Raw genomic sequence first — 24,783 nt, 5'->3', positions numbered from 1 at the left:
AGGGGACGGGGATGATACGCGTGTTACTGGGACCGCAGGAGCACACCTCCGTCCCCTTGGGCATTTGCAAAGCTTTTCACCTGCGTGGGAAGTAAGGGCTGAACTGGTACACATAGTGTTCAGCTGGACGGGGGAGAGGTGGAGGATTTAGGCAGAAGGTCTATGCAGCTGAGGGGTTATGGCCTAGGAGCGGATACTGACAACAGGACAGGTCTACTAAGCCTGCAAAGAGGAATAGCTGCCTCTGAACAGGAGTAAAATCACACCAGTTGATTGGCGTCGAGGCGCTGCAGGGCATGACCTTATTTGGGCATGTCTGAGGAGAGGGGGGCCGGGCAATAGGTGGCCCAGGTGATCGTCTCTGTGGCTGAAGAACAGCATATACCACAAGGCCAAACAGAGCATACAGTTACAGTTCAGGCAGGTCAGCATGTTACTAGGAGCACTGGGTCCTGAACACTGTGTGAATGGTGACGGGACTGGCGTGTGAGGGGGCCAGGGGTACAGACTCACCCCTGTGCTTGTGGTAAGACAGCTCCCTGTTGGTCACACGGAGCCACCTCTTCTTGAAATTCTTCTTTCCAATCCGCTTTCTTCCCTGGGCCCGCTTGTGCACCTCCCTGCGGAGAGAAAACCCAACAGAACCGGCGTCAGCACCCGGACCGGAGCCTGCAGGTTGTATGCTCGCGTTCACACCACACAGCCAGAACTCTGAGTCACGCTAAACCCAAACTAGTCAGAACAAGCTCAGAAAGTCGCCCCTATAGGGTCGCAACAGGAAATCCACCCATGCGAATGCTGACCCTCTTCACCCGGGACCCTCCCTTCGAACCCTGAACATATTATTAGTGCTGCAGAAGGCACACGAGGCCCATGCCACTCACCCTTCCTTCAGAACAACAGAATCTTCCACTCCACTCGATTCTTTGTTCACGTTGGAGGAAATCTCATCCAAGAACTGCAGAGTGAGACCACAGGTTTGTTTCAGAACAAACAGTGTAGTATAATCTTATAACCTGAAGGTCACAGGTTCGATTCCCAGGCAGGACACTGCCGTTGTAGCTTTGAGCAAGGTAATTAACCTTGCTTCAGTACATATCCTGCTGTATAAATGGACGCAGTGTAAATAAAGGTTGTGTAAGGCGCTCTGGATAAGAGCGTCTGCTAAATTCCCGTAATGTAATGCAACACCCTGCCCCCTGAAGCCCATATATAGGAATGGATCAAAACGAGGAAATGACATCACCTTTTTAACTTCCTCTATGCACTTGTCTTCTTGGAATGATTTGAAGAATTCGTACATGTAGGATTCTTTAAAACTAGACTGAAAGAAACAAATAAAGAGAAGCTTTTAAACCCTCAACAGAATCTACACATCAATGATAAAAAAAAGTAATCTCTACAGCATATCAAAATGTCTTCAATCAAATGGCAAAATCATCACGTTGAAAATAATTACGTATCACATGAAAACAGTATAATTTTATGAAACATTTTTATTTCAGTTATCTTTTTAAGTTTTATATAAAATAAGGATGGAGATAAATGCTTAAGAACAGAGCTAATTGTTTGTACCAGTTTATTTTTGGACAGGCTGCCCCAGCTCCCAAGTGTCTGAATGGTTTTGGAGATGAGGGTTAGTGTGCGGGAAATCTCTGGCTCCTGAAAAACAAAACGTGTCATCTTTACTACCCCTGTTTCACACACACACACACACACACACACACACACAAACACATGCATGCACACCCACCTGCACGCACGCACACACACCCACACCCACATCCACCCACACACACACACACACACACAAGCACATGCATGCACAACCGCACGCACGCACACACACCCACACCCACATCCACATCCACCCACACACACACACACTCACACACACTCACACACATACACACACACAAACACATGCATGCACACCCGCACGCGCACGCGCACACACCCACACCCACATCCACATCCACATCCACATCCACCCACACACACACACCCACAGTGTTTGCACCGCACACGCGGCTCAGGCTTTTGCTGCCCGTGACGGCAGGGTGACTCACAGGATGGTGGGGGCGGAGCTGGAAGGTGTGCGGCGACAGGACGGCGACGGCGAAGAAGCGCAGGAACACGAAGCTGCTGACGGCCGAGTACTGCACGTGGGGGTCGTCTGCGAGCAGAGCACACGGGTTAGCTCCGAGAGCCGCGCGCCTCGCGCCCGCCACCGCCCTCTGGTGGAGCCCGGGCGCGCTGCCAGCGCCAGCAACACACCAGGGGCGCGAGGCTGCGAAACTGCGCTGCGTGAAACTGCGCTGCGCGAAACTGCGCGCTCTGACGCAACTGCGCTGCGTGAAACTGCGCGCTCTGACGCAACTGCGCCCAGTTTCGTCACCAATTCTGAAGAATGGACATTTTTCACGTAAAGGAAGTAAATGAACACAGAGATGAGTGCGTGCTCTGAAGCCACCATTGTTAAAGGTTTTACATTTTTACTTTTTCTGATTTTACTTTTGTTACTTTTTCTGCTCGAGGATCAACTTTTTTTGATAGACTGAAAAATTGTGCCACTATTGCGAAGTCTTTTTTCTTGTTTCCTAGGTGATGAATGAGACACTGCAATATATCCATATTTTTGAAAATTCTAGTAGTTTACATTGAAGGCACTTACAGCAAATGTAAGGCAACAGCAGAGAAACATTTTCATTGATAAGGTCCCCGCATATTGTAATCACAATACTAACCAGACTTCCTGACCTTATTACTTTTGTACAAAACCCACCCGAAGTTTAAACAACTGTACTGTGACATTACCCTGGGTTCTAACGTGTGCAGCTCCACTGACAATAGACTGGTAAGGTGTTTTCCATGGAGTGACTCCATAATTACCTTCACATACTCGTTTTAGCAAATGCTTTATAAAGCGCACACTGGCTGCGACTGACCGGAACACGCATTTCCAGCGTAACCATCGGTTACCTGGCTCCGCCTAACGCGATTTACTCAACAGCCGAGGGGAATGATGTCACACTCACTGGGGAAGCGCTTGGAGGCCATCTGTCTGAGAGACCTGAACACATCACACATGAGGGGGGGGCAGCTCACACTGGACTGCGTGATGGAGGAGAACACCTTCTGTACGTACTGCTGCAGGTTCTCCTGTAGGAAGATACACACACACATATGTATGATACAGTACAGCTGCAGGTTCTCTTGTAGGAAGACACACACACACATACGTATGATACCATACTGCTGCAGGTTCTCTTGTAGGAACGCACTCATACACAGACATATGTATGATACAGTACAGCTGCAGGTTCTCCTGCAGGAAGACACACACACACGCACACAGACACACGCATGATACAGTACGGCTGCAGGTTCTCCTGCAGGAAGACACACACACACACACACAGACACACGCATGATACAGTACTGCATCACACATATGGTATCATTTTGCTATTACATGCTACCACCATAGTGAATCATTAAGTTTGCTACTATGATACTGCACCATTATGCCACTTCGAATGTATATTAAAATAAAACAGCATGTTGTTCATATAGTGCTACCAAATCAGACTGGCATAAGCACTCATCACTACTAACCTTGACCTATTTAACCCTAGAAGCGCATGCGGACTCTACCTTGTTTACTTCCACATTGTCTCCCTCTTTCAGCTTTACTGGATCGATCTCACATGATTTGTTGGATTCACAGATCTGGAAGAAAATAAAACAACTGAGGCAGGTGACCTTAACTGTCAGTAACTCTTTGAACTTTTGACAGTCCTGTGTCTGTATTGTTTAAACTCAAGTGTCGGAACACAGGCAGGCCCTCACGAATATTCAGAAACACAAAAACAGTTTGTTTAGTTTGATGCAATTCGGTGCAGTCACGTGTTACGTTCTTGTATCAGCCGACATTTCAAAACAAACATATGTTCCAGTGCTAATGAATATTCACAAAGGTGCAGTAACTGAACTGAAGGTAGCAGCGTAGTTTAACTGCATTGTGTTCCAGAACCCCATGGCTGCGTAATGTTCCGCGTGCCGTACCTCATCCAGCACAGGCTTCAAGGTGACAGTCAGGTAGCTCCGCCCCACAATCTTCATCATGTCATCAATGCAGCGGGTTGCCAGCGAGTTTCCCCGGAATATGGTGTTGGCCTCCCTGCACAAACAGGAGACAGGAAGGAGGGTGTTAAGACATGCCGAGCAGGGGTGGGATTTCTCAGATCCCTGGCCAAGGGAGCGCTTTAGAGCAGTGAAAAGGGCCGTTCTTACAGAAAGGAGAGGCTCGGGGATTTTACACCGTTTATACAGGTTATTGTACAGCAGTGATATAGCTAATACACAGCAGGGAGAGTGATGTTCTGCAACAGAGAGGTTTTTTTTACAGCAGAATGGGGAGTTTTAGGGTACAGACACTGGGGTTCATCAAACAAATGGTGTGTTAGTGAAAAGGTGGTCTGTGAGACAGCAGGAGGGGCGTCTACAGCAAACAGGGCAACCCTCACTCACTGGGTCTGGTTCAGCTCCAGCTCCGCGATGGCCGAGACGAACGGGACCAGCCGGTTGTGATGCAGGAGGAGGCGCACGACGGGCAGGACGGCCTCGTACCTCTCCCTGCAGATATCGCCCAGGATATGGGCAGCTGACGCCGATATGGGCTGGCCAGGGCAGGAAGAAAGGGAACGACAGAAAAAGTGAGAGAAAAGTGAAAACTTACTAAAATAAATGTTCTAAAAACATTTTTACTATCTGTCACCAGAGAGCTCTTCAATATACACCTGTACACTTGAGAGACACAGACACACGCACGCACAATTCAACTGCGATAAGTCAGCCGGGCCAGTGGGGCGGCGATGTGGTACCTTCACTTCAGGGGATTTTAGCAGCAGAGTGCGGAGTGGAGTGTAGCACACGGAGGGCAGGACGTTGTCCTCGGTGTAGGTCACATTCAGACGCAGCGAACCCAGGTCGTCAGGCTTTGAGCTCTTATTTCCATTGCCTTTCGGCTGCAGTAAATACCTGCAAACCAGAACAAGACCAGATATTTCACAGCCGAGGGGAAACTTTGTGACCTGCACAGCTACTGTTTTGTCCATCTGCAAAGATAATCTTGTGCAGAATTTTCACATTCAAGCACCGAATTATAGCCCAGTGCCTTCCGATTCATCAGAATTGCAGTGAGAAACAACGTTAACAGGGTATACTTAGGAAAATTTTCAAATTCTTTGCAGCCTTTTTTTTTTTATTAAACAATGAACCGCTAAAAATAACAAATGGCCACAGCAAACATTCCACAAATTATCCATTGTCCTCAAACACGAACATTATTTTAACACAATGCATTTGCATTGGGGAAATGAGAACCGTAAGCAGTTACACCACTCATCAAAGGAATTTACAGGTGGAGTAGATACTCCCTTTTCTTATTTTAGCCAATGAGAAAGGAGAAAGTAAGGCGCGTGTGGTTTATCCACGTGTGTTGTGGTTCTCTGAAGGACGGCTGGAGCAAGATAACAGCCTAGGAGTGGACTCTCTCAAATGACTCACTTCCTCCACTAGCGTGTCAGTATTTCTGCACTTTTTGATGAAACACGGCAATAAATGACACTACTAAGAATGGCCTGGTCTGATAAAGAAACTCCTCCCCCTCCTTCATCAGAAGCCCTGATACTGGGAGTGTGCCTCCATCCTGAAACCTGAGCTGAATCTGCCATTTTCTTCTGTATTTGAGCATTGCTTTCTGGGTCACTGGATCTTTACATGTATAATTATCCTCCAGAGTGAGGAGACAGTTTCAGTCCTCCGTGATGAAGCACAGTGTGAATGTGGAACACAAGTATCTTGTCAGTTGGACTGAGTGTGTACTCCTCAAAAACAGTCTTGAGGAAGAAATCAGAAAGTGGATTTCAATGCTGAGCGAAACCTCAAATTGATTCTCATTCAGCGATACCCCGTGCGTGTCTGATATTATCCGTACTTTAATGACAGACATTCAGAGCGGCACAGACGCGGACTCGATACAAAAGGGAAAAGGCCCCGTGCATGTCAGCCAGCGTCTGCGCGGTCCGTCGCGCGGGCCCCTGTGGGGGGAGCTGGAGAGCCGGGCCCCGCACAGGGCCGCCCACGCACACACGTGCGTCCCGTCCCTCATGCAAAGCGTGCAGATCCGTATCTCTCCTTCGCCGTCCTACACGCACATCAGCAGTGTTTACACAACAGCTCAGAGCCCTTCCGCCGGCGCAGGCACGAGGCTAACGCTAACGCTAACGCAGCGGGGAGAGAAGCCACAGGCACCGCACTCACACAGAGGAACCGCGCTAGGCTCAGCGCCATGTAATACAAAATGACAGTAGCTTTAAATCCACGGTCATTTTTAAAACAACGAAAGCAGTGGAAGGGGCGAGGCTGGGAGTCCTGTTGGATGGCTGCCCGGCGCGCGTTTCGGCGCGGCCCCGGGGCCGGCAGGCGAGAGCTGGCGAGCCTGCATGCGAGGGCGCGTGTGCCGACATGCCCGCGAGCGAGACCACAGGATGCTGACGTCAGAGCGGCTGATAGACACAGATCAGGGCCCCGGCGCTCACTGAAGCGCAGAGACCGCGCAACAGCCGCTGCTTATCTGCCCCCGCATCGGCCAATCAGCACGCCTCTGCCCCGGCCCCATTGTAGGCAGCGCAGGTGTTTGCATTCCTGGGGTCGACACTCGAGGAGTGCGTGCGTGAGCGTGTGTGTGTGTGTGTGTGTGTGTGAGAGAGTGCGTGTGTCTGTTTGTCTCCCGCATGAGTGTGTGTGTGTCTGTATGTATGGGTGTGTGTGTGCGGGTGTCGGTCTGTCTGTCTCCCGTGCGCGTGAGTGTGTTTACCATGCGCGGTGAATAGAGTCGTTCCGCAGAATCTTGACAGAAACCCGCGTCTCTCCGAGGAAAACATCCTGTGCCAGATTCCCATTGTTCCACAGGTCCACTCTGGAGAGAGAGAGAGAGAGAGAGAGAGGGGGGAGTAATGACGAGAGAAAGGAGGAGAGAAGAGAATTAAACTATGAGGCTCACAAGAAAACAGCTGACCTTATGACTCTTAACACACACGCATGCACAAACTCACACACACTCTGCCGCGTTTGTGTCTAAGGGCTAACCTACCTGCTGGATTTGGGGACTCAGAACACCCATTCCATTTGACATTTACTGGCCAAATCATTAACATGACAGTACATCTAGTTTTCAATACATTAACACCATTTAAACAATTAACATATCAAAATATGACATTATTCTGAACTGAAATTGAAGACAAACTTAAAAAAAGACATTTTTGAATTTCATGAAAGGTGTGAATTTCACCCTTGTTTGTGTGCGCACTCATTGATAAAATGGCTGTACTGTATTTACTGCAAGCAAACACACCTCCACAGCAAAAACACTCAGGAAACTACAGCTTTAAAAAATCCAAATGGACAAAAGTGAAAAACCCACAAACATGCATGTAAACATTTGATCATTTCAGTTTTTATTTATTTATTTATTTTTTACCTCTGTTGGCTGAGTCTAGTTCTTACCTCACTGAAAAATCAGTGTGCTAAGTGAGACAGTTAAAAATGCAACATTAGTGAGTCTGCCCACGGGAGGGTACCGCAATCAACCGTCAATCATTCCCCAACGGTCACAAGGCACCTCACAAATTAAATGTCTATTTATAATGCGTCTACCACCAATCAGTCAAACCAAACACTCATCTAATCGGTTATTCTACTATTCAACAGTGGGGCTAACATTTTACTACACGCTCCGTGCAGGTCTGAACCACACTATGTTTACACACAACACTGCATTTATTATTAGCAGAGAAGGACACTGTCTATAAACAAGCCTTAGACATCATTTCGTAAATATAATATGACATATAATAAACATAAAAAAGTGTAAAAAAACAAGAAATTAAAAGCATTTAACTGTTTCCATCAGGATGAAGGAGGAGTTTTAGCTCACTAATTCAGTCCAGTGAAGGACGAGAAAGCAGAGGAGTAAAGGAAGGAAAGGGAGTGAGAGGAGTGTGAGGAAAGCAAGCAGAACAGAGGAACTCACTTGATCTCCAGCTTCTCGATGTCCTCCTCCTCCACCTGGAAGTGGGACTTCTTTGTGTAGCTGCTGGACCTCGTGACCTGGGAGCAAAACCAAAGCGGTTCACGCATTTCGCAGGCAACCAATCAGACAGAGCCATTCAGACAGAGCACACGGTCCAGACAGGCTGATCGCTAAGAATCAAACAATATCAACAGTGCGTTTGAAATGGACAATTACACCAAGTTGGAAAACATGCCTCTTAAAAAATGAATTACCGTACACCACGTTTAAACTCGCACACAGACCCTTATAACTGACAGGGTCTATTGAGAGCGCGTGCAGTAGGCACCATGGTGAGTCACTGGGCACTGTAGCAGGGGGCACCCTATAGAACACTAAGGGCTTGCCACATATGCCAAGCATGGGCTGGTCATGGTAAACAAGCTTTATTTCAACGCTTGCCACCAATATTGCCATTCTAATAAACCCATAAGAACATCAATATTCACATGGATGTAGAATGATCTAGAAAGGTGCTCTTTTCCCCTATGGTATTTCACATAGATGAATTCAGTGCCAGGCCTTAAGACTTCTTGGTGAGAGTTCCCTCACTGCAGAGCCCATCAGGTACCTCAAAGTAGAAGGTCTCCTCAAACTGGGGGTCACTGGTTTTCTTCTTCACCTTGGTCTTCCTCTGTTCAATCCTGAGGAGAGACGCTGGGATTAACGCTACAGAGTCAACTGTGTGATGCTATTACAAACCAGTATCCCCAAAAAAACACTTTCAAATACTTTCCTTCACGTTGTGAAACCACTCTACACCTATCACAATTCCTGTCCGTTTAAAACTTCCCTCCATTTAGAACTCTATTAAGGACTTCACTCCATTTAAGAGTTCACTCCAGGTAGCCATGTGAAACCCTCGGGCACAGAGGAGGTACCTGGCTGGTCCGACCAGCGAGACGGTGGCGTACGGATCGCAGCTCTGTCCGTTGATCAGGGGCAAGCCCTGGCATTCAATTATCCTGGGGGAAAACACACGGCTTCAATCAGTACAAGCATTCTCACCACCCCGCAGCTGTGAGAAAAGCCGAATCAATTCAAAATACAACGACACCATTTCAAATGACATATTATTTGCAGTTTTATGCAGTTTCAGGCACAACATTTCTGTCAGAATAGAGATTAAACTATTTGGCCAGATGACTTTCACACCAAAATTCAGGCTCGACATGGTCCACGTTTAAAACTTTGCATTAGTTACGAAAGGGCTTCGACTAAATTTACTAATCAGGAAGATCATACCCTGAAAACAAAACTAGCATGGAAAATGGCAAAAAAGCAGAAGTCACCCCATAAAAGCAAATATATGAATTTAAGAAGAAAAAAAACAGAAGACGTGGGAAAAGCAGTAGTAGCTGCAGGCAACAGGAAGTTGGCGTGACAGCGACCCAGCGCAGCCAGCCGTGCAGACAGCCCGGACAGAAAAAAAAAATGTCAAAAAGAGGCTTCGAGCTGCGTAGAGTCGCACGCGCTCCCCTTGTCCTTTCCCCTCGCCACCAACAACAGCGCCAAGCATGACGTCAAAGGCCAACCGCGGCTCTCGCAGACCGTGATGGTACGGCTTCCTGTTGAGATGCCATCACTTCCTCCTCATTAACCTGCTCTCGCCCAGGCTGAGTGAGTGCAAACCAGCAGAATCACACAATACACAACACACACACACACACACACACACACACACGGCCCAGTCAGACCTGGACAGACGTGGCAGACTCACCGGACCACCAGTTGTTGACAGACCGAGCCGTTCTCTGTGATCAGCTCATTCAGCCGCATTTCCAGGTGAACCTTCCCCTGGGAAGAGAAAGGGGGACATACCAACCAATCAGCCCTGCCTTGTCATTCAGGCACGTATCACATGACCCATCAGCCCCATTCAGAAAAATGCCACCACCCATCAATCCTGCGTGCTCTTTCAGATACGCATCAGACGTCCCATTTCTGAGGCCCAAAATACACTACGATGAATGCGCACATTCCACCTGTTCAGATGGCTCAGTTCCTCAGTCAGCAATGTTTACCCACATCATGCTTATGGACATTAAACAGAAACTAAAGCCGCTCTATTTTTCTGAATATTCAAAAACATCACCAGACCACACCTGCGAAAGACTGCAACAGGAAGTGAGCGTGAGACAGATGCATACAAACAAACACACCCCTGAAACCATTAAACTCAAACGGAAGTTCAGTTACTAAAGCCTGGAGTTTTGTGTGTGTGTCTGTATGTGTGTGTATGTGCAGATTGGGCACTTCACTTCCAAACTATGCATATTCACTGATAATTATTTTTGTTGTACAGTTCTAGACTGCAATTACTGTATTAGTAAACACATTTCTGCCACCATTTTTTTTAAACAAGCCTGTTGTATTTGCAAACATGAAAAAGATAAGATCTTAATTGACCAGTATTTTCTTCTGCAATTTAGCTTGAAATGGTCACATCTTAAATGTAAGTGAAAGTTAAATGTAGACACTGCACTGTGAAGTTGTAGAATCACTGTGAGGCCTCCATGCCAAGTATAACAGTGTAGTGTTAATCCAGCACTGGAGATTTTTACCGCAGTGCTGCTACACCACTGAAATCAATCATGGCGGAGTTTCTCCTGTCTACACCGCTAGGATCTGAAGTGGAGAGCCAGGCAGCAGCTGAACGCCGAGAAGTGAGGTTACATCAGACATCATAAACGTCCCCCATATCTCTAAAAACGCCAGTTCTCCTGATATCCAGCAATGTTTATAAGGCGTAGCGGTTGTATTCCAGAGCCGTGTACAGAACTGAGCAGAGAGGACAAGGTGACTGGAGGGGAGGACGTCCTGCTGACAACCGTGACATCACCGCCCTCTTAAATAATAATAATAAATGTGTTCATACATTCGTGGAGAGGACTCTGTGATTATCAGTCTGAAACCAGTGAAAAGCTGTAACTGCTCTTAGCTCGGCCCTTCTATGGAGAGATAGACATCCAGCAGGCCCCGCACATGTCATCCTGTATCCTGGCAACCAACAATCTCTCACACGGTTCAAAGAAAAAAATAAAAAAAATAAAAACGAAGTCCAGGAGCAGAATGGGGGTGGATTGGTGTGAGCAATGCAAACGCACGCTTGATTAAATCAGAGTTCAGCTGGGTTCCTGAAAACCTGGCCATCTGATGGGGCGTGGCCATCTGTCACCACCCACCTGGACTTCCGAGTTGGGATCCACCGGCTGCAGGCAGAACCAGTGCTCCTTCCCACTGAACTTATACAGGTCCTCCTTCCGGATCGCCACCTTCCCTGGATGCATAAAACGCATTCACACACGCACACACACACACACACACCGCACACACACACACACACACACACCGCACACATATACACACATACACACACACACGCACACAGTGTCAGCCCGCTTGTAACCTCCACAGGTCAGAATTGAAGAGTCTGGCAGCAGTATTACGTTCAGAGCACTCACCTACTGGTAGGTCCCTGAACACACTCTTTGCGTACACGTAGAAGGACAAATACTGAAATGGCCGTGGGATTTCAAAATAGAAGTCCTCTCCATAGAAAGGGCTGAAAACACAAATGTGCAATGTCACCTTTCCGTCCAGCGCAATGACTGATAACAGGAAACAAAAAACAGTCACCTGAAAATGTATTCATAGTAAACAACAAAAAAAGAACCCTCTGCACCCTGCATGGCTTCTGGCGGATAGCGCGGGGCGGGCGCTAATGTAACGTTCTGTTTACTCATCCTCTTCCTCCCAGCGGTACGGAAGACGGGCTCACCTGGGCCCCGCGGAGAGCCTGGCGGAGCAGGAGGATGGCGGGCTCCGCAGAGGCCGCAGTCATTACGCTCCTGCATCCACCGTCATTAAACGGCAGCCGCTAAAAATAGCGCCGCGCCCGTAGAGCTGAGTCACCGCGCGGCCCGCTGCGCCGCGCCTCGCTGCGTCCACCGGGCACGGAGCGGGGGGAGCCGGGGGCAGGGAAAAGGGAAGAGACAGCCAGCGCCAGCACCCAGGACCCCTCCTGCACCGCGTTCACATGACCCTCTCTCAGGGACTGCAGTGGGGCTCATACACACAGGCAGACACATACACACACACATACACACACGTGTGTGTGTGTGTGTGTGTACATGTGCATATGTGTGTGAATATTCACATCGACGCACACACACACACGCACCCTCCACACATATATACACACATCTTCCACACATACACAAAGGTCCCTACACACACGCTTTGAACTAGATCAATGGGGTCCAAGGAGGAAGAGAACAGACCATATGCCTTGGTTGTGTCCAGCACCTGCCCTAACCTTGGCTGAGAGAGGAAGAGAGAGAAAGAGAGAGGAAGAGAGAGAGAGAGAGAGAGAGACAGACAGAGACAGAAAGACAGAATAAAAAGAGTCAGAGAGAATAAAGAGAGAAAGAGACAGAGAGACAGAAAGAGAGAATAAAGAGAGAAAGAAGGAGACAGATAAAGAGAGAGAGAGAGACAGAAAAAGAGAATAAGAGAGAGAGAGACAGAGAGAGGGAGATGACGCAGGGTACGCAGGGGGAGAGAGAGAGAGAGGGGAAACGGAGAGAGAAAAAGCACAGTGTGCACTGGAGGAGGGAGAACAGAGAGAGCAGAGGGGAGTGTGTGGGCGGGTGCGCTTCCTCTGACAGTGTGAAAGGAACTCTGCTTGTGAAATACCTTCAGAGGGAAAGCCTGGGCGCACTACGAGAGGAAAGGTGGCTTTCTCTGCACGTCTCGCCCTTTCAACTCTCAGAAGGCGTCAAACGCAGCCCATTTCTGCCGGGGGAAGCACGCACCGTTTCTAGGGCATCGCCATACTCCTGGCCCCCTTGCTCCCCCGGGCAGGGGCCAGTGCCTTCCGACGCCTCGCAATGGGCAGGGCAAACCAAGCGGGTTTGGAAGCATCTTCAGTTTTAATGTTCAATGCCCACAGTCGTTGAATGGACCTCTATTTGACTGACAAAACCTCACAGTCATGCATTTCACACCATTTTTGTAGGTGCAAGACCAAACGATCACACTGGTGAGCATGCAATGTAAATGCTCTGGGGCACAGCGATGGAGCAGTGGTAAAAACGCTGGCCTGTGTGTCAAAGCAGTGGCACACTGAGGACTAGGTTCTTGCCCAGGTCCTGCCAGATCCAAGTATGACCGGTGCCTGAAGGGAGCGGGAAATTGGGCGGCCGGGGGGGGAGGGAGGGATTCGCTGTGCGCGCTGCAACCCCGCGGGGCACCGGAGTTACGGTCAGGGGCGCGAGGAGTCACACCACGAAGAAGACGGGGCGACGGGGTTGTGTAGGGCAACGGGTTCTCAGCAGAACACGAGGAACGGAACTGTAGTAGAGTACAACTGAACTGGCTAAAAAAGCCTGACAAAAATGCTCTCCTCTGCAATGAACAACTCATATGAGGTGACAAATGATCATATTCAGTTACATGATACGTGATAATTCAGTTAGATATAAAATATTCTGTCCACATGACCTCACAGAAGCAGCTATTCTTCCAGTCCTAGAGCACCTGCTCTCTATTCTATTCCTCCTTTTGCTCTTTCATGTGATACACTTCCTCTTGTGCAGAAACTGAGGGATAGTCACAGGTAACTAAGGTACCCCAACTGACTAAGCAATTTGTTTCTTCCTAACAACATTTGAAAAATAGTGATGAGTTTGCACATATTTACTGTATGTAAAGGCGGACTGCACAATAATCAGAGTAATCCAAATGGGGACTCCATGCAAACTGTAATTTATATGATGCTGTTAGCACAAAGCATAACTTAAAAGAGCCAAGTAAGTACAAGACGCTGCGGGAAAATAAGCCAAAATCTTCTCATTCAGAAGCATTAATTATCTAAATGCATGTGAAACAACTTAAAGCAAAAGGCAAAATCGTCTCTGGTGACAAAAGAACATTTACAAAAAGAAACGACAGTTCACTGTTAAGGAAAAACACATAAATCTCTCTCTGCTCACTTCTTACAAATATTCACAGTTAGGGAGACATTATTTATTGATAACTAAAGGGATTTGTAACTGACAGGGGCAATCAACCCATAGGTCGATTAATGTGATCACTAGGTACAGTAACAGCAGCAATGGAGAACTTATTTCATACTGTACAAGGGCTCATTCATAGCATGGTAAAACATGTAACAATCTGCGTGTCAATTAAAATACTCAGTGATAACTGCTGTGCATCAAATCCTTATATTTGGAAAAGTCCATTCAAAACTTGATGGCCATAATCATGAAAAATATTTGAAGGGAAAATGTGCTTTAGTAGTTATCATTCCTTCGTGAATAAACATAAAATTGCATGAACCCATTCATCATTAAATTAATGAGATGATTTATTGGTCACAATGGGATTAGTCATTAATTTTTCCTGTCACCCTGCAACTTGCATAAATCACAGAATCTAAAAAAACTAGTACAAAGACAGCACTACATGTTGCAAAATCCTAGTAAAACAACACATGTAGCTGGCTTAGTGTACAAGCACGTGTCTGTTTGTGCATGCATACAAGCGCGTCTGTGGCTGTTCGGACGAACGCCATTTTGCGACAGGCCAAACGACAGCAGGAGAAGGCGGTGAGGCCTGGCCTACCTCGGGCTTTTCTCTGACATTTTGGTCCGGAAGACCTCCTCCTGGTCCAGGCTGATGGTGCAGAAGGTGCACAGGTCCCGCAGGCGGTTGGGCCCGGAGCACGGGCCAAGGTTCTTGGCTTGACCTGCGGATCAGAACGGCGGGAAACAGAAAAGGGGGGGGGACAAACAGCCATCATTAACCCACATCCCTCACGACAGTCACCTGTCCTGCACATCAGCGTTAGGGGCTGCCCAACATCAGAGCCATGCGGGCTACTGTTCAGCAATTCCCCGTGTAATCAGTGCTGGCGTACACGGCGACATGTGAGCCAATGCCGCTTCGCCTTACGCTCGCTCTGCTGCTCGCCCTGCTGCTCACCCTGCTGCTCACCCTGCTGCTCGCCCTGCTGCTCGCTCTGCTGCTCGCTCTGCTGCTCGCCCTGCTGCTCGCTCTGCTGCTCGCTCTGCTGCTCGCCCTGCTGCTCGCTCTGCTGCTCGCTCTGCTGCTAGCTCTGCTGCTCGCTCTGCTGCTCGCTCTGCTGCTCGCCCTGCTGCTCGCTCTGCTGCTCGCTCTGCTGCTAGCTCTGCTGCTCGCTCTGCTGCTCGCTCTGCTGCTCGCCCTGCTGCTCGCTCTGCTGCTCGCTCTGCTGCTCGCCCTGCTGCTCGCTCTGCTGCTCGCTCTGCTGCTAGCTCTGCTGCTCACCCTGCTGCTCGCTCTGCTGCTCACCCTGCTGCTCGCTCTGCTGCTCGCCCTGCTGCTAGCTCTGCTGCTCGCTCTGCTGCTCACCCTGCTGCTCGCTCTGCTGCTCGCCCTGCTGCTAGCTCTGCTGCTCGCTCTGCGGCTCGCTCTGCGCTATCCTGTCGATGCTCCACAGTGGCGCCAGTCAGGCGATTCGGCAAAAGGTTAAACCATAATAAGAGCCTGGCCAAAGGGCCCGAACAGATATGAAAAATTTGCAAAGAATACATTTCAACAGGTGACTTAGGTGCATTAACTGTCTTAACTACTGCTTGTATTTTTTCCATAGACTGCGTTGTTGCCGTTCTCGTTGTTAGTGTTAATCAGTTTAACCTTCAGGGTCCAAGTTGAACTATGCGGTTGTTCCCTGCACTTGGACCGGTACTTCTCTCTAGGTGTCTCGTCATACTTGTTCCTGGTTGTGGTTATACACTTTGTTGTACGTCGCTCTGGATAAGAGCGTCTGCCAAATGCCTGTAATGTAATGTAATGATTATGAAACAGTATATTTCTTCACGGTTATCAAAAAAACATTAATTAGGCCAACTTAAAGGAAGAAACGGTGAAATGTTTGGTGCACCCGGCTCCTAATGCTTGCGGTTAACCGACAGAGCTGTCCACCCACACAGTGTTTTATTTTAGGTAATTCAGGCCTGGAAAGAATCTTAGGATTATTGCAAGCACCACCACGCAGAGGTCGATGGAGCCTCCATTTCAATCCACATGCAAAACAACCATCGCCCAATGCATGCTGGGATAGGCTCCAGCACCTTCTGTGACCCTGACCAGGAATAAGCGGGTATAGATAATGGATGGATGGATGTAAAACAACCTTTCAATTAATTGTAGCAACCATCTCAGTTAATCATTCAATTACCATCTAATCAGACACATGAGAAGCATGACAGAACAATGTTCATGTCTGACTCAGTGTAGTGCAATGTGGAAATAAATTCAGATTAATACCAAAAACACAAAAAGAGTTAGATTTTTACTGTTACTTCATTGATTGTTTTAATACATTGTGCTGTGATCCTATACAGAGAGTTTTTAATATGTATTCATCAACTGCTCGAGTTTATTGTAGATTTTATTAATTTTAGCCTGCCTAATGCAAAAATCATTGGATGAGGCCAGTCAGATGATAATGTCTCCCACCAGTTCTCTAAGCTCTGTAAATACAATGTGCTGGGCTTGATGCCCACCTTCAGCTCTCCAACCATTTAAAAAGCCATGATGCATTTCAGGTGATCCTCCATCTTGTTTTGCATCCCGCACATCTTATGGATACAGAACGGCTTCAGCGAAAGTGTTTCTCAGATGTTCAGTAGAAGCCATTTTCCTGATTGGACTACTTTTCACTTCACATGTACTTACTAAAATGTGTGTACTTTTAAGTTATCCACATTTTCAAAATGAATAAATGCAGCCATTTCCCTTGTACATCTGGCTTAAGCTACTGTTCTTGTCCAACTGCTGGTCTATCGTAATCTTGCAGTAGGTCTAAATATAAGTTAAAATCCATTGACATACAACGTATATCGCTTTACTTGGCCAGCAACGGAAATAGGTCTTGGTGGTGTTTGTGTGACAAGGTTTTGCTTCCTCCACACTTACCTGTGAACACCTCTAAGCTAGTAGCCTACCTGGTTGTGAAATTACTCACGTCTCTGTGTCTATAACCAAGTGCTTGTGGAACTCGAGTGCCTACAGGGACGCTGAAGGATAACTGCAGAAAATCAGCATGACAACCCAGATGGTCACCCCAGGCCCTCGGCATAGAGGCTATAACATGAAGTCATCTGAACACTTATGTAAGACAATGAACTGCATGACCTTTAGAGCACCAAAACGAGAAGCGCACAATGTCCAGGTCCCCTGGCAAGAATATTAAATATATGGTGACTACCTAGCTTGTCATTAAAATGATTGGTACTTCGAGACAATTTGGTTTCTTGGAATCGTGAGACAGAGCAGAGCAGGAGTGTGCATTCTGCACACGTAATCACAAACACAGACCAAGGCTGTTATTCAGAAAAGACTTACACACTGCTGCACTATATAGTTACAGTATCTTTTGTAGCTGCAGCTACAGGTTCTCCAAAATACCAGTCCTGGCAGTGGCTCTTAGGCAAAAATGAGAAGAAAAGGCAAAGCTGGTAGGGGCCGATGTCTAGCGTGCGTAGTGTTCAGGCTGTAAGTGAACACTAATAGACCCTACAGAGCAACATTTAGCCTAATACCAACAGCTGCCTTCACCGCCAGAACACTACAGAACATCATCAATGTTCAGCTCAGCTGGAATCTCTCAGGGGAACTTAAAGAACCTACCAGGAGCAATTGAATTATTTATTTATTTTTTTTAAACACGTTCTTCAAGTCTTTTTAATACAACGTCAAGTATCACGCTAGATTGCAGTTTATTAAGTAATTTAGTCCTCCTGTCCGTCAGAGCTGAGCCCTGACCTTCTGGACCAGAGGCCAGCCGGATTCGTCAGTCAGGCAGGGCCGGGACACACGGTCCCGGAGGGCGGATGTGGACGAGCTGCGAGATGTGACACACGTAAGATGTGGTTAAGCTCTTGCAGTGTCAGCTTCCTCCCATCATGCCCCTCACTTCCTGCACAGCGCTGATTCACAGAGCAAACACTGTCAATTTCTCAAGCGGGCTTTACTCAATCAATAATGAAATAGGCCTACGCGCCGTGGAGAGGAACTGCATGTTGGACCCATGGAGCAGTAACTTGGGGGGGCATAAGCAGAGCAACAAAAGCCCAAAGGGTTATCACTCAATAAAGGCTACTAAACAAATCTGTCTCCTAGTCTCATTTCTCACTAGGAGAATATTCTATGGCTGGGGGTTAGATCTGCATAATCTGTACATGTAAAGACCTTATATATAAATAACACAGGTAAGTTAGTTCTATAGATTTTATTCATACATCTAGGAACAGAAAGACTTGTGAAATGACACTGCTTTAAAATGATATTAAAAATTCACAGAGAAATTAGCCTTAATTAAAATATTCATGAGGATGAATTCTGTAATTAAATAGGCAAAATATTCAGGTTACTCTGTGTCTCGTTTCCCCTGGTATAAGCAGCCAGATATTGGTAGCTGCACAAAATCGAAACAGCAGCTTGAAGGTGTCTGTGGTGCACTTCAAACTGTATGGGTATTGCCGGAAGCCAGGGTTAAACCACCGCCTGTAGTCTTGAATGAACCGACGCTACAGAATAGAGGTGTGACAAGTCACTGCACTGCTGTCCTCATATCACAGTTCTCAAAGCAACAGCATCTGAAAGCATTTATCACTACAACCCAAGAACAGGATTTAACACAGGAGATGATCCTTGGACCTTGCAGTTCTCCCTCTCTATTGTAGCCCTCCAACCTAATACCCAATACAATTCCTATTAAAGGAACTGGTTACTTAATACTTAAAAATAAACCAGCTTTTAAATATAGTTTTTTCAGTGTTAATGTAACAGGATAAAACCCAAGAAATGTACAGAGTTCATAGGCGGAACCAACTTATAGCCACGTCCCTCGCAGCAGGTGGGGAGAGGGCATGTCCATCCATCTGACCTACACACGTAGGCACGATTTACTGCATGTTGGCGCAATGCTCAAAACTAATGGTAGATTTGCGCATCACTCTCAGTGCAGACCTCACGGCTTAACCTGGTTTCCACACAGGAAGTTTGTTTCTTGAAACGTAAAACCATTTCACACGTTTACGACATTCATACATATCCAACGTAAATCACAAATGCTAAACTAAATATAGGAATATCAAAATAAAAAATAACAAAAACAGTAAAGTACCTGTGGTTTCATGCTATCTATAGCCTACATTCAAATCAAATATTATCTAAACTATTTCTGACTGCACATGGTCCGTAAGAATGAACCAGTAAGGGGAGCCATCTTATTTATTTTTCAGTTTTAAAAATAAATATGATATTGTCCAACTGTGCTTAAATGTAACCAAAGGGGCCACAGAGTCAACTGAGCAAAGGGCCCCAGAGTAAGATAAACTAGGGGGGAGGGATGTACCAATCCAAAATTTAAACCACACAAGGTTGCAGGAACACTTAAACACAGTAAGCTTGGACCTTCCAGAGGTTCATTACCTCCTCTATGTCACTCAGACAGACACAACACTCCCATACCTGGCAAACCAAACTGATAATTACATACAGGAATCTAGACAGTGGTCACCAGGGATTACCAGTAATCTTCGATGTTTCCTCAAAGGATATAGAGAAAATATTATTTGCAAGACACCAAACTAATACACAGTTACATGTCAAGTACTTCCTCAAATTCCCTGAAGTTCCTTGGGGCCAATGAGGGTATGACGTTGGTCTCCTGATATCGATTTTTCACGGAGTGATTCAAAAAAGATCTAAACTGAGGGCAGTTTGTGTGGATAGGGATGAACAGGCGCACTGTCAAATCACCACCAGCAGACCACATCCTTCATAAATGAAAGAGAGTAGACAGTGTTTTGTCAGCACATGAACATATACAATACGTATGCACACTGCACACCTTGCAGAAACCACTAATGGCTCATCAGAAGACACAAGGACGAGGCTGTGTGAAACACTACCATTACCTGCACCTACAAGCTCGGCCATTTATCATCAGGACACCATAGCTGCAATGGACTATGACCATAGTCGTAGTCCATTGCAGCTGACACGTGGGTTCCCACTCAAATGGGCGATCTTCATTCTGCTGAAAGCCATTTTAAAACTTTGATTTTCTGACTGCCTGGTACAGAAATCTCAAGTCTTTTCATGTCATCAACTAGACTAATAGCAATAAACCAACAGCCATAACACACTGGGAGAGAGAGCGATGAATCATGGATTCAGCAAACAACCTAATGTAGCTCACTGCTTGAGATGTATCAAGTAGATATGCAGATTGGTATATTACAGGCAGTAATATCCTATTACTGAGCTGGCATAAAGATATGCACGGAATCTTGGCATCTGTTGGAGCTCCGTGTTGCATCCTGGCGGCCCAATTTCAAAAGGAGACGGATATTCCATTTTTTTTTGACAATTCACAGGGTCAGCATGCACGCTGGATAAGAAGAGCAAACTGGGCTGATAAAATCCAAGCTTAATCCATACACAGCTGTGGCTCAAAGCACACCAATCAATGAGTTCTCCAACAGGTTTCCTGATAAAACCAGGACTACCGTATACCACAATCACCACACAGACCCCTTCAACAAAAAAACAGAAAGAATGTAAAAAAGATCACAAGCCACCCTGACCTTACACCTGCAGGCCCTGTGAGTAACTGTCAGATGAAGACAATAAGATACACTGCTGAATAACACCCACATCTGGAGGGAACACGGGGTAAAGTGAAAAGGTTTGACTTTTTTGGAAAGTTTGGCGGACTCTTTGGACACGCAACACTGTGTGAGAGGACGGGACTGGGTATGGCATAGCCTACAGAGCAAATGATGACTTTGAGGAAGATACAAAAACCATAAGCAAGACAGGCAGTGTGGGGTCTGAGCACCCTGCAAATAACAGGCGATGTGAAGCCTCAGCAGATAAGGCAGGGTGTGATCTCTCCGCAGGCAACGCGGGGTGTGATGTCACAGCAGGGAGCACGGGATGAGAACTTAAAGAAACATGCTGAAGAAACATACTGAAGTCTCTACAGTACCTACAACAAGGTGGCTCAGATATTATACAGAATCTAAAAGTGAGGCAGACCTCAAACGGCAAACTGCAGCCTGTTTGCCTTCAGACTTTCTCTCACCCAGGCTATATCCTTTCGTTTTTTCATAGCCCACATCTTCATCTTTTTTTGAAGGAGGATCAAAGGTGAAGCATAACAGATTACAGACCCCCCCCCCCCCTCTCAAAATAAAATACCACGCAACCAATATTATCCCTTCACACCTGAATGGCCATGCCTTCCACAGAGCTTCCTCCAGAATGGTGTTCCTGTTTTATTTCCTGTCTTGGGGCCATTCTGACTGCTCTAACTGTACACAGGTGTATTAAAAGGTGTGCAGCTCAGTCTACTAATATAAGAAGAGAAAAGCTGTCCTTGGATGCCACACTTACTGCCAGGCGCACTCCTGTTGCTAATGGTAACAATGTATGGGTGCATGACAACAGTTCATCTATCTTATGCTCAGTAATGCACGATTATGCAAGGAATACATATCCTATAATGTTACATTTGCACATCACATATAATTGAATCTTGTTGGTTAATGAAACTCATTTACTTAACACAGCAAAGACAAAGGCTGACAAAACTCAGCAGCACAGAGGACAAATGTGAGATGTGAATATTTATTAACATACAACCAGTAGAACCCATGGCAGAAAACCCTGTCATTAACCATGCTACGAACGGTTTAAAAAAAAGTTAGGAATCCATTTTGTTCGGCATTCGGAAAAAAAAATGAAAACACGAGTGGTGTTGGTAACTACAAGGATAACATGGCTATAAAATATGTAACGTACCTCACTCTCTTCAAAGTTCGCGTGCAATATAATTGGAAGCAACTTCACATGTATACGTTTCTGTTAACACCCCCATCTAGTAAAGTGGCTATTGTCGTTGGTTTTATATTCAGAGAAGTGATTAGGACAGCAACTGATGAATGTGATGAGCATAACTGATATGCACATTAGTTACTGCTCTTCATTTTTACATATTGTGAAACATCGTTGTTTACGCATCGACTTTCCAGCTAAACTGATGACAAGGAACGTGTCGTAGCATTTCTAAGGTAAAACCAGCTCATGTCTAAGACATCAGCTGATAGTTAATCGCCCGTTGTAATCAAATTTATATTATAGCCATCACAATTACCTAGTTTCAGTATTCAACGCAGAGCCAACTTCCTGCCTCCAGCGTTTCGCAAGTTTGTTGGAAACGGAGAAGCGATTCCCCAACATTTCTGCTTAGTATGATTCATTCTCTTACACTAATATAGTTCCTATTTAATAATAGTGTAGCTCCAGTACTGGGATACTGGTAGCTAGACAATGACTTCGCTTGCACCCACCTACCTTCCTAGCTAGCTAGTTGCTATGTAGTCCGAAAAATTAGCCAACCTGCTAGCAAGATTGCTAGCTAACAAGATAGCCAGCGAGCTGTGTGAAACATGGCACCGTGGCACACCAGTTAACGCGTTTGTTTTCTGGCACTAGCTGCCAAAATGTGTCACTGGATTGAACTAATCTTTTAAACAGACCTGTAGCGAGTACGTATACTGCAAAGGACGACGTCAATAAATTAATCGGGCCCGGTAAATATTAATTCACCCTAACAATGCCTCGTTCTCTAGCGAGCTAGCTATGTCTAGAAAGTATCACCACTGGTTGGCTTCTGTTGATGGTACCGCGCCCCTCTGTTTTGAAGTCGATCACCATTTGTTATACCCCAGCTCGGCGGCTCACAACACAAATTAGGTGATGTTTACACTTACAGATCTTCCCCCGCAAGCTCTGTAAAATCCGAATTCTCGTGTCGTCCTCTTCCGCCATGGTCCTAGCTGTGTATGTACAGTACATTCAACACTTAGCACATCCGTTTATGAATGCACGTAGAGGGCGGACTTACTGTAGCGCTGCTGCACGGGTATTGGCTAGGAATGCATGCTGACACCAGAGCGGGGATCTGTGTGAATCGGCTCACGGGTACATCATTTGTAAAACAAACGGAAGCGCATAGCCTCACTGTAAAGAACAGATTAACGAGATCAGAAACAGTGTGCCTACACTGGGCTGCGCCGATGAAAGGGGTAGCTGTACAGCCAGGTAGGCTATGGCACAGTTGTATTCAGGGAGGGGCTCCTACATTTTTAATGATACACAACATAAGGCGTTCGCGGTAGGCTACAAATAAATACGTTGCCAGGTAGATTTAAATGAAGAATAGGGGACGAAACGGTTTTCGAGCGTTTTCAGACTTAAGCGTTAACTACAGAGTTTTAAAACGTCTGCGTTGGCCGCTGTGTCCAAAATTCAACACGTCAACTTGAGTCTACAGTTAAATACTACATATATCTGCCGTTTATATGGACACGGACAGTCAACAAATTTAAGTTCGATTATTTTCTTTTAAACTGAAAACGGAGCAGATTGACAAGCAGCATTATGCAATAACTGTATTAGGACTCAACAAAGACAGAACAATCATTCGTGTCGTGTAATCGAACAAAATATGCTAAATGCATCATACTAAACAAGTCTGACCATGTAAGGTGCAACATTTCAGTGATCAAACGTGCTATGAATCCACTGGATGCAATGTACAAAATGAAAAGTATGTGTTATGGATGTGTCAGCACCTCTCTGTATGGATGTGCAATTATCATAAGCTTTAAGTGCACTAATTTGATTACTAATTGAGATGATTCAGGTAAGGTGAAAAATATTAATATTATTTCAGTTGTTACTTAACACATGGCTTGAAAATGAAGCTTTGTCGGAATTTAACCTTTGGAGGACTGACTTGCAGGCAAAAAAAGAAGAAGAAACAAACTTGGGAAGCAGTTTTGTGTATTGTCGTACCAATTATGCCTCCCCCAGCGGGCCTCCTCACCAGAGTTGGCACTCAAATTGGTCATGATTCAGTGAAGAACTTTAAAAGGAATTAATTCATTGTTTGCCTACAACTTGAATTATAATAGCCTAATGGACTGAAGTCATGAAGCAACCTTTGACGAACATGCAACCGTATTCGTTATTTTATAAACGAAGTGAGTGAAACCAGTGGCGGCTGCTCATGGGAGTCAAGTAGTCAGACCTCCACTAAAATGAATCAGTTATTTTCTTTGTCGAAGTGTTCAGTTGTGTGTGTGAAATTTGGCAAAATAGCGCCATCTAACGAACATCTTAGAATACACTCCAAGCTGGCGCATGAATTTGGAAATGATTAGAAAAATCAATTTTAATGAGTCATTTTGATGCTTTTAAAAATGATTTTATTGACTTTGTCACAAGAATTTAGCTTCGCCGGGAAGTGTAATTGTACAGTCTTATCGGGCGGTAACAGAAGGGTCTTATAGTGACCAATGAATCATAGCCCAAGGTCAGGTACAGGTACAGAGACATCCAATCATAACCTCTTATGAGTAAGTTACATCTAAGAGCCTGTGTGCGTTGTCCATGCCGGTGGAGGCATGAATTGCAGGTTGGTAATGCTACTGATCTCAAGATTTTTTTTCATTCTTGTTGAATGTCAACAAATTGGTGTGTTTCGGGTAGGATTTCATATTTGTCATTCACAA

At 46.1% G+C, this 24,783-nt stretch overlaps 1 protein-coding gene across 1 annotated transcript in view; it reads right to left on the bottom strand.

The window, feature by feature from the left end:
- rasa2 (RAS p21 protein activator 2) overlaps positions 1-23,148 on the bottom strand; it is a 31,457-nt gene extending 8,309 nt beyond the window's left edge. The window contains exons 1-19 of the mRNA XM_035385788.1: positions 22,978-23,148; positions 14,771-14,894; positions 11,605-11,705; positions 11,326-11,420; positions 9,861-9,937; positions 9,022-9,105; positions 8,712-8,784; positions 8,102-8,178; positions 6,884-6,985; positions 4,887-5,043; positions 4,534-4,682; positions 4,069-4,183; positions 3,658-3,732; positions 3,039-3,162; positions 2,070-2,176; positions 1,576-1,662; positions 1,247-1,324; positions 885-958; positions 514-620 (exon numbers count right to left, since the gene is read on the bottom strand). Of these exons, the coding sequence (XP_035241679.1) occupies positions 514-620; positions 885-958; positions 1,247-1,324; positions 1,576-1,662; positions 2,070-2,176; positions 3,039-3,162; positions 3,658-3,732; positions 4,069-4,183; positions 4,534-4,682; positions 4,887-5,043; positions 6,884-6,985; positions 8,102-8,178; positions 8,712-8,784; positions 9,022-9,105; positions 9,861-9,937; positions 11,326-11,420; positions 11,605-11,705; positions 14,771-14,894; positions 22,978-23,062 (1,891 nt within the window). The 5' untranslated portion in view covers positions 23,063-23,148. The remainder of the gene's footprint in view (positions 1-513; positions 621-884; positions 959-1,246; positions 1,325-1,575; positions 1,663-2,069; positions 2,177-3,038; positions 3,163-3,657; positions 3,733-4,068; positions 4,184-4,533; positions 4,683-4,886; positions 5,044-6,883; positions 6,986-8,101; positions 8,179-8,711; positions 8,785-9,021; positions 9,106-9,860; positions 9,938-11,325; positions 11,421-11,604; positions 11,706-14,770; positions 14,895-22,977) is intronic.
- Between the last annotated feature and the right edge of the window lie 1,635 nt (positions 23,149-24,783).

This window comes from Anguilla anguilla, chromosome 12, assembly GCF_013347855.1.
Source record: "Anguilla anguilla isolate fAngAng1 chromosome 12, fAngAng1.pri, whole genome shotgun sequence".
Classification (NCBI taxonomy): Eukaryota; Metazoa; Chordata; class Actinopteri; order Anguilliformes; family Anguillidae; genus Anguilla; species Anguilla anguilla.
This window is presented reverse-complemented; position numbering and strand designations above follow the sequence as displayed.